The sequence below is a fragment of the Arachis ipaensis genome, chromosome B5, assembly GCF_059453495.1.
Source record: "Arachis ipaensis isolate K30076 ecotype BB chromosome B5, ASM5945349v1, whole genome shotgun sequence".
In the NCBI taxonomy this organism is placed as follows: Eukaryota; Viridiplantae; Streptophyta; class Magnoliopsida; order Fabales; family Fabaceae; genus Arachis; species Arachis ipaensis.
Genome location: NC_142440.1, coordinates 140,528,049 through 140,538,949, shown reverse-complemented (window position 1 = coordinate 140,538,949; position 10,901 = coordinate 140,528,049). Strand labels below are relative to the sequence as shown.

Genomic DNA, 10,901 nt, shown 5'->3' with positions numbered 1-10,901 from the left:
TTTATTAAGAACAGTTGGTAAGACAGTGCTAGTTTATACACTCTATTGCTTTAAATTACTGGACACTTTACTGTCTGAAATCCACAGTATTTTGACAAATTTCTGGTGGGGTCAAAGAGGTAATGAAAGGCGTATGGCCTGGATCAGCTGGAACTAAATGATACGGCCAAAAAAGAAAGTCTTGATTTTAAAGATCTTAGAGCCCAAAACCTAGCTTTACTAGGCAAGTAGTTTTGGCGAATCACAACAAAGCCTCAATCTATTCTAGCTCAGATATACAGGGGGAAGTACTATAGATATGGTAACTCAATGAATGCTGAATCAAGAAACTCACCTTCGTGGGGATGGCGGAGTATGTTGGTGGACAGAAAAGTTGTTGAGAAAGGCTTTAATTAGAAAGTAGGTTCCGGCTCTACAATTCGAAATTGCTGACCCTTGGCTACCTCCTTCATATCCAATAAGCATTGCTCCTGAAATGATCTCACATTCTAATCCTGGTCAGCACATATGGTCAGCACATATGGGTTAGAGACTTATTGACAGAAAACAGAGAATGAAAATAGGACATATTAAATGAAATCTTTTCACCTAAAGTTAGAAGCAGAATCCAATCAATTAAGCTAGTGGAAGGGGAAGATATTCTGCAATGGTCCCTCAACAAATCCAGATTGTATGATGTGGCTTCGAGCTATCAGATAGCATACCAATTTTTTCATGCAGAGCTAGAAATAAAACTTGGAAAGAATCCAATTACCTAAGTTTGGAAAGATCTCTGGAAGAGAAGACTTCCTCACAAAGTCCAAATTTTTATTTGGAAATGTCTTCACGAACGGATACCGGTCTTATCTCTTTTTCACCGGCAATTCCCTTCCACAAGCCTCAACTGCCCGAGATGTCAAATGAAGAAGAAACCATTAATCACCATCTTACACAATGCTCTGGATCGAGGATCTTCTGGGAGCAGAGTCCATTCAACGCAAACATCAACCACAACTTCACAAGCTTCCGTCAATGGTGGGAAGTGTCATTGTCAACATTGCAAGGTAGACATGGAGGTGGGAGACAGGTAGATCTTTTAGCATGTTTTTGTTAGAATATTTGGAAGGCAGGAAATAAACTAATCTTCGAGAATCAGAGCTCAAATCCAATAGAAATTTACACTGCTTCGTTGAGATTAATTGATGAATAACTAAGTCTATCCGTCAATTCTCTTTGACCCACTTTCTACTTTACCTTTCCTATTTTCTCTCTTTTCTTTATTGCTTTTTCCTTTCGATAGTATTGTTAATGTATTGAGGTAATTTAGTGTCTACTCAGAGAATCCCATCTTCTTTTTTTATTGTCCTATAACTTGGACAAATATTTACTTATTTTTTAATGAATAAATTTAGGATTATGCTAGGTAATCAATGACTTTTTTGAACAACATAAACAACCACCAATCAAATAAAACATACTACACTTCCAAATTACCCACCTAAATCTTAATATTAGAATAACCATCCGCACACCTAGTGAAATGAACATCTAATCTATCCATTGTTCACATTGTTTAGTATTTTCATTGTCTTCCTATACTTTTCCATAAATTTAATATCTTTAGAAAAAAATAAAAAATAAAAAACAAAATAACGAACCTTGCGTAAGAGAAAGTACTTTATTTGTTTTAATTTTGATAATTAAAATACAAAACCTAACAAAAAAATAATGTGACAATTTTGTCTTAATACTGAAAATGAAAGTAGAAGCAAAAATACATGTGTAATTAATATTGCAAAGAAGAAACCAACAAAACATAAAACATTTTCTGAAATTATTATAGAACCCTGGTTGCAATCCATAACAAAAGTAGAATAAACTAAAATGAAAAATAAATACTACTAAAAAGTAGAAAGAAACGTGTGGGTGAGATTGTTTTTTAGAGTTTCTTGAGGGCATGATAGTAATCCATGTCATCAATCAACACACACATTATTTGGGTTACCCATGTGATGATGAACAACTTAAATTCACCTACAACTACACCTACTTTTGCAACTTCTTAAACCTTTAGAAGTTTTCAAAGTTCTCAAATAATATTTCTTGTATACCCTTGAATCGGTCAAGTAGGTGTTGGTCCAAACAACATTTCTTATTCCATGCATGTGATGATCCATAAAAATAGAAGTTTCTTTTAATGAGATAATATGTCAAAGTATTACCTTCTTAATCACTTCAAAAGATTTGTGGTTATTTATAGGAGTTTGAATTAACACTTGGTTGGAAATTCAAGATGATCCAAATTTTTATCAAACTTTACACAGGGAAAAGGATGTGATTTACAAGATATTGAAAATGAAATGTTGGCTTATTGAGAAAGTTAACGTGGCCATATTGCAAAAAAGTCTATATTGAAAGGTGAATTTGATGGTAACTATTATGGCAAAAGCACATATATTATTTGAAAGCACAAGTATAATGGTATTCAAAAGTTTATACTAATAGAAAAAATCATTTTTAAAGATACGAATGACAAATAAATTTTAAATGTGATTTAAAAATCTGATAAAATTAATTAAAAAATATTATATTCTTGAAGTATAAAAAAATATATATTTAGCAAATGATTGGTATATTTGATCTGAATTTTTTGTAGCAACATTTGAATAACTATTTAGAAGATGCACAATTAAAACAAACTTTAATTTCTAGATTTTTCACTTTTCAAAAAAATTTGATCATTGACAATAAAAAACATAAAAAAATCCACTTCACATAAAATTAATCAAATTTTAAAGATGAAAAAATATACTAGTAAAAAATCGTATCAAAATCTAATTTAAAATTTTTTTTGAGAATATATATTTAATATATAATTATCTTTGTCATATTTTTAAATCTTTTAATAGTTTATTTATTGTTTATATCTTTAAAAATTATTTTTATTAACGACATACATTTTCAAGTATCATTTTAATGATTTATCCTAACATACATCTCCTTCTCCTCTCCTCTCCTCTCGTAATTTTATGTGGTTCTATCTTATAATGGCTAACAAAAACAATTTGTATTTCATTTGTATAAGTCGTTACAATAATTTGGCTTGACCTGCAATTTCTTCGAATTTTGACTCGTGCATTAGTACGCAAATGTTTCCAATTAAATAAGCTTACAACGGGGGAATATCATTGCCCACCAAATTAGCGGCCAATTAAAGAGAAGATTATTAGATAAATAGTGATCACCGAATCTTTGTCCCACTTTGTAAACTTTGTTACATATTGTTAGGGATGGCAAAACTCCCCGAGATGTGGGGATCCTAGTGGAGACGGTCCCGAATGGAGATCCGACTGTGGAAAATTTTTTTCACGGGAATGAAAATGAGAAACAAAATTCTCCCGAGGCAGACGCAGGGATCCGAACAGGGATCTCCGTCTCATCCCCGCTAATCCTCAAAATTCATAAATTTACTGAATTGTCCTTAATAATTTATTTCTCATATATGTTTTTTAGTCCTTTCACGCATATATATATATATATATATATATATATATATAAACCTAAAATTCCTAATAGACTTTTTGTATAAAATCTTACTGTTTTTGTATAGGATGGATACTTGCAGTTCTATTCATATGAAAATTAATAATTAGTTAGAACTATCAGATAGATGGAGAATGGAGAGTCCTCGCGAGAAATGGGACCCTGTAGGAAATGAAAATGGGGAGCAATATTCTCCCATGGCGAGAAATGGAGAGGGAAATGAGAAGCAAATCTGGGGGCAAAAATGGAAAACAGGGAGACATCCCCGCCCCGTTGACATCCCTACATATTCTACACCCCCAGTCCACCACATCATGTTCTACGTTTTTTTTTTTTTTTTGTTTCTCTCCTCTTCAACCGTATTAACTTTAAATTATAAATATTAATAAAAAGCATCTTATCTAAATTCAAGTAACATATTAAAAAATTAAAATAATAAAATCAAAAATTTTATGTTTCAGTTCAAATTTTGAAAAAATTTTATTAACAATTAATGATATCTTAAAATTAATTAAAAATTATTGTTTAATTCATTGGTATTAACAACCATTACCAAAACTTTTGATAAAAGATATTATCAATGCTATTTTGATAATATCACTTTTTTTTTTTAACAAATTCTTATAAACATACAATCTCAATTGTTTACAAATTCAGACAAACATATAATAAAAAAAATCATGTGTATAATAATGATATTATAAAAAATAAGTGACAATATGATGTCTCAAACTTCTGACGTTGGAAAAAGTGAATCTAACTTAATCTTCTGAAGTGGCTATTATTTCATAGTTTGAAAATTAAGTTTGAGCTCTTATATGCCACCTTAAAAAATGCTCGGACTTATGAAGTTGACTCGCATCTGTATTATTGAAGGTCCAAAGCGGTTTAAAGTTTTCAATTTCAATAGGTATCACTAATGATAATGAATTCTGAGGGCACTATGTAATGTAACACCGCAAAAATATCTGTCCAGGATGCAAAAGAAACAAATCTTGGTTGATATGATATGCATTTGAATAAAACATCGAATATTTTGATCTTTGAAATCGTAAATGCAGTTCATTCCAGTCAATAGAATTAAGACATTAACAATTCATTCTCTCAAGTTACAGGAAAGTGACCCAGTCAAAGGAGTCATTTTAGTTATTCAAATTGGTTCCTAGTTCTAACAAGTAACAACCTCATCCTGGGGACTACTTTGAGTTACTTTTTAGAACTACAAATGCTAAATTTTGTCTCTTTTTTTAACGAGTCCAAAGTGACACAAGTATAAAATATTGAAGTCTATCTAATATCCTAAATGCCTGTTTGGTCGCTTGTACTCATTCCAAATTCAAAAGATAGCAAATTGCATGAAATTGAAATGGCATAGCTTTTTGAGTCCACAAGTGGGGTTTGAGGCTAAAAGCAATCTTTCTAAGCCTTGATTTCTTTCAAAGAGAAATGTTTGTGTTAATCCTATAATGACAAGTTCCATATTAAAAGTACATTTCAATTGATACTAAATGATCTCATCACTTCTTTCATCTAGCAATGCAACAACTTTTGTGCAGACAAATTCACATGTAAGCTTAGGACATGGCCAAACCAATATTAGATAGTCATGATTTGTGTACCACACCTTGCATACTATAGGCAAATAAATGCATGACACTGGGTGTGCCAGATTGTATACATAATACTTCTAACTTTATTTCAGATTCTCCAACTTCTACACCATAGTCATAATATCTCACTGCCACAATATTTTCGATCAATAAAGTCTCTGCTGAGTCACATGACAAATTTGTAGTCTTGTAGCAAGTTTATGCATGTCATATCACACTGTAAAACAATACTTCAATAAATTATTGGAATTATTGGTCCACACAACTTCAACTACTTGCAGAAAGAAATTATCCAGCTTTTAGTTTTCACATGAAAACAACAGATATGACAGTTTCAACTATATACCTGAAGTGATTTATCCAAATACATTTTTGAAGAATCTCAATCATTTACATGATGTATGAGTATGACACTTTCTATTCTTCACTTTACAAGCTTACAACATGTTTAGGATTTCAACAGTATGCTAACTTCAAAATAAAATTTCAGTATAATCTCATTTCTTAAAAATAGTAGGAAGGAATATGTGTCAACATAAGCTGCTGATGATTGTTAAGACTAAAACTCAATCTTGAGCATGGTTCTGACAAAAGGGAACAAACTACAAAGGAGTAAACAGACAATGTGCCCAATCAAGCTCAAAGGTTTTGGTGTGTACCCGAGCTTAAAAAGAATGCAGGAGAGGATTTGAGAAGAAAATTACTTACAGTTGCTTCGTATACAAAAACTCGGCGTGTTTGAGAGTGTGACTTTCTCTCGCTCTACTCCGACAGTTTTGATCTCCTGTAGCATGACAATAAGCTGAAACTGATTTCTCACCCACTTCCACATTCTCTACAAAGCATCGCGGAAGGAAAATCAAAGTATTTTCATCCCATTCCACACTTTCACTTCCCTTCTTATTTCCTAGTTTTCTTAACAAGCACCTCCTCAATTATTCTCACTCTGCTCTCTTATGAGGGACTGGGTTCTTTTCCTAAATAATGAATACTTAGAGTTTGCAATGGATGCTAAAAGACAAATTATTAAGAAAACAACAAAGGAATCTAGGACTGAATAATTTTGGTGGCTGAATCTACAATATGACATCGATGTATCCAAGCTAATTGATGCAAACTTCTCTTCAGACTGTCCTCTCCTGTCGATTAAAGAATAGATTAAAGTATTTTCTCATGAATAACTTCTGTTAAGAATATTAGTTTGGTCAATAGCTTTGAGTATCTTCAGTTTATCCAAATCAGAATGATGATATTATTTTGTTCAAGAGAAGAAACTGTTGACAAGTCTGAAAAGCTATCTTATGCAGTGCAATTCTGAACGAATTGAGCAATTATTCATGATTGTTTACAACTACAGATAGCACATATAGCACAGTTCAGAGTTATACCTTAAGAAATTCTGAATTGATGTCCACAGAGAACCAACATGTTTAGTTCGCTTGCTTGAATCTTGATATTTTGGATCCATATTGAATTCTTTGAATTTTCCTTGGGATATCCCTAGAAAACATGGATGCAAAAAAATGTCATAATATTCTTCTTGTTTTTACATGTTCGTATATGTATGTTAACGGATAGCTTTAGTCCAAAAGTATCCAAGTAAAACAAACTATTACCAGTGTCCTTAGAAGACAATGAATCATATTTAGATGCTCTTAGTGAGGCTAACTGTTCAACAAGCACGCGTTCGGTAGCACTGAAACAAGCAGGATATAAGGAGAACAAAAAGAAAATTACAAGAAACTTCAAGAAACATAAGTAACGAAGACATCATATTTTGATCTCTTTCTCTTGTGAAGCCAGACGCTCTCATGAAACTACACCGATTTTGCCACTCAAAGAAATTCAAACTCGGCAGTTCTATTTATAGGATTATAGACAGAAAGGGTAAGTGAAATAAAATAATACAGAAATTCACAACCCCAAAATAAAAAAGACAAATTTTCTATCACGAAGCTCCAAAAACTAAGAATTTTCCAGTAGTCTTGTGAAATTACAGATAAAAGAATTCCAAACCTGATATTTTTAGGAATCAGAACATTCACAATGAAGTAATGATCGCCTCGAAAAGATGGTCTATTCATGTCTGGAACTCCCAAACGTGACAACTTTACTGCCTCTCCAGGCTGAACCCCAGATGGAATCTGGAGATCCCTTAAGCCTTCAACAGTTTCTACCTGAAGTCACCTAAGTTTAAGGTCAGAACAAGTTTGAAAGGCATATAGAAGCTGCAGACATTGGTTAATGCCATGAATGATTGGGTTAGCTAAGTTTACCTTTTTAACAGATCCCAGTATTGCATCTGTAAAGTCAATATTAATCTTTGAGTACAAATGAAGACCCTCTCTCCAAATACCCTGCTTTTCATCTACATGGAGAACTACAAACAGATCCCCGCTTATATGCCTGAAAAGATGAAACTGATAGTTAGCACCTATATGAGTTCAATACATGGTGATTCTAACTGTCTTTCTGTTCCTGGTTGCAAGCCAATAATCTGAGAAAAAGTAAGACCCAAGTTTATTTTTAAACAAGTAATCTTGGTTCTCAGATTCCGAGCTGAACTCCTCATAATGCTAGTAAGCCCTCCATGGTAAATTAGTTGGTGCTTTGTTTAAAACCGTGAGTTTGATAAGGTAGCCATCCATATGTGTAATCAATTTCATATTTATTAATTTTGTAAAGAGTAAATCAAGAAAATATTAAGCAAATGTTTTATGCATGCTGCCAATTAATATTTTTAATGCAAAGCTTTACATAATCAGACAAACAATCATCCATTGGGAGTGTATAGTTGAAAGCAAAAATATTCATTGTCATTCTGCTAACCTCCTTGAATCAAAATTCCCTTCCCCTCGAATTTGTGTTGTGTCTCCATCACTGGCACCAGGAGGAATGACCACTTCCATTGTTCGTTTAGATTTCACCTGACCACTACCTTCACACCTTCGACAATGATCAGTGATTATCTTGCCAATACCACCGCACTTAGAGCAGGTAGAAACCTGAATTCCACACAGCAAAATATCTTCCCTTTGGAATAGTCTCAAATAATTTGAATATAATCTAGTATAGTCCCTACCTAATTAATTATTTTTAATTGGAAAATAAATCAAGAGAGTAAAGAATGTACAGAAGAGAAGGAGAGATCCCTGCATAGATATAAAATATACTGATAGCATAAAATATGATTCAATTAAATTACCTGAGACATGATTCCAAAGGGTGTTTTCTGACTTTTCATTTCTCCTCCTCTGCCATCACAATTTGTACATATTTTAATGCAATTCCTTGATTTAGCTCCTGTACCATCACAATCATTACATGGCTCAAAACAAGAAACTTCAATCTCCCTCCGTACTCCAAAAATTGATTCTTCAAAGCTCAAATAAAGATCATGCCTGCATGCCAGAATATATAAAGTTATTTCTATACATTTTGTGTTCTGACAGAAATTGGTCAAGCATACAAGTAAACATAAGACAAAATCAAATTGAGAAGATGGCAACCGAATATCAAGGCCACGGCTTCTATTGCTTCTAAAACTGAAGTTCATGCCCCCTTCATCACTTTCTCCAAACATTCCATTTCCATCAGTGCGGCCAAAGAATGCGTCAAATAAATCAAACGGATCAACCTGGTCAATTCAAAACACATCAGCAGGAACAGATGTTAACTCTAGGACTTTATAACCAATTAACAATTCAACATATCAAAGCATATTAGGTTCATTTCATTCAAACATTGAAGGGAACATAATCTTGAAATTAAACATACCCCAGAAGCACTGGCTGACCCTCCATTTTCTCCTTGTAGACCTGACTCACCAAAGCGGTCATATAAAGATCTTTTCTCATCATCTGATAGGACCTATACACATGCTTTGTTACCATAAGAATAAAAGAGGGAACAATAAAATATAGTAAATATGAAAATTATCATCCATGACACAATATGATTAACTATAAATTAACTAATTCAGATCCAACTGCATATACAAGATAAAGAAAATTTTACACTGCTAATGCTCAAAAAGATAAATCATATATAGGATAGTATAGCAAAAGATAAAAGAATGATGATGTCCTATCAGAGCCACATTTTACTAACATAAACATACTGTTCAAGGGGGAGAAGAATTACCTCATATGCAGCACTTATTTCCTTGAACTTCTCCTCTGCCCCAGGACGTTTGTCTGGATGGTACTAATCTCAAAAAAAAAAAAAAAAAAAGAAATGTTACAAGAACTATTAATGCACCAAATGGCTCGACAAACATTTTAATACAACTTTTATACTATATAATTCAGTTAAATTGATAAATCACAACACAAAAAGTTAACAATTTAAAATTACTAATGGCAATGAGTCCAGGTGCATTGAGGCATAAAGAGAATGGAATCATCCAGAAAATGCAAATAGCTTGATGAAATAGAACTATATAAAGAATAGAGTACATTATTTGAACAAAGAAGGCCAAGTGACCAACTAAAACATTTCATCCTCTACTCTTTCTTTCCAATTTAGCTTTTCTTTAGTTCAGATCAGCCAATGGAGTTTCATTGATCCAGTGTGTATATATATATATATAGAGTAAGGAAACATATTTCGGCTTCCAAAATAAAAGGATGCTTCTTCATCTTCATGTCTCCTTGGTTGAGTAGTTTTAACTTTTGAAGTGTAAAATAGAAGATGAGACATAGAATAAGAACACATTTCACCGGTAGATATGCTCCACAATGAAAGTGCGTTTTTTTTTTTAAATTATTATTATACCATCTCATATTTTCCTATACCAAAATAGTGTAGATTGATTTTCATTTCAAGCTTTTCATCTTAGACTTCTACTTACTCAACCACACCAAAGAAAAAAAAAAAAAAAAAACTTTCAGCACCCTAGATTTCATCTTTCTTCCTCTTCAACCATTTCCCAACAACCCATTTGAATTACCAGCTAAACATGCCAAAAACACATTAAAATTCGACACCCCAGAAACCCTAGAAAAATAAATTTCTTGAAAAGGGGGAAGGTTACCTTGCGAGCTAGCTTCCTATAGGAGGCCTTGATTTCTTGAAGAGTAGCATTGCGGCTAACATTCAAGACGGAATAGTAATCGCTGGTTCCAGCTTTGGCTCTGATGGTCGAAGCATAACGGGAAAAAGGGGTGTTCCTGGTTGCGGGAAAACCGAAACTTGGGATGTGACTATGGCTTGTTGTTTTGCGGAGGAACTTAGAAGGTGTGGCGGTGGTGCTGAAGAATCCCAAGGTAGCAACAGCAAGAGTTGAAGGTGATGGTGCATTGGAGGAGAAGGAATATGTGGGTAGTGATGAATATGTGTTTATCAATGGCATCGGTAATGAGAGGGAAACGGAAAGTTTCTTCAGAATAATTGGAGGTTTTAGGAGGGTTTCTAAGGCGAAAGCTAGTGCACTCTAGGTAAAGTAGAGAGTGCAGCACTCTTTAAAAGTTAACCTGCTATCAAAAGTAATTAGGTAAATTAAATTTATTTATTATTGTTATTTTTTTTGTCATGGGCTGAACAAACAAACGGCACTAACAAAAAAAACTAATTCGCTCGTTTAACACAGGACTATCTTTACACCAGAAAAGTACTCAGAAAAATTTGATCGACTTCCTCGTTATTCTATTATTGTTGATGTGATGTCTTCAAGCATTTTCATTGTTTTGTTTGCTAGCAGGTGCTTCCACTATTGTTCTGTCTAGCCACAGATTTTGACGCTCTTGAACCCACCCCATTCCACGTCTA

General features: G+C 33.2%; 1 protein-coding gene across 4 annotated transcripts; it reads right to left on the bottom strand.

Annotated features, from left to right (window-relative positions):
• Window positions 1-4,919: 4,919 nt before the first annotated feature.
• LOC107644139 (uncharacterized) lies at window positions 4,920-10,546 on the bottom strand. Of its 4 annotated transcripts, XR_015883435.1 has the most exons (12): window positions 10,168-10,546; window positions 9,276-9,338; window positions 8,910-9,002; window positions 8,642-8,769; window positions 8,338-8,533; window positions 7,962-8,137; window positions 7,409-7,538; window positions 7,149-7,309; window positions 6,749-6,828; window positions 6,521-6,632; window positions 5,841-6,271; window positions 4,920-5,349 (listed from the first exon to the last, which is right to left on the bottom strand). XR_015883435.1 is itself a non-coding variant. In XM_088487793.1 (11 exons), the coding sequence occupies exons 1-11, from the start codon at window positions 10,483-10,485 to the stop codon at window positions 6,064-6,066; spliced, it is 1,665 nt and encodes a 554-aa protein (XP_088343919.1). In that variant the 5' UTR covers window positions 10,486-10,546; the 3' UTR covers window positions 5,476-6,063. The 4 variants fall into 4 exon arrangements, 2 of the variants coding, with proteins under 2 accessions (XP_088343919.1, XP_088343918.1); XR_015883434.1 differs by having other exon boundaries at window positions 8,338-8,769; XM_088487793.1 differs by lacking the exon at window positions 4,920-5,349 and having other exon boundaries at window positions 5,476-6,271.
• Window positions 10,547-10,901: the final 355 nt, after the last annotated feature.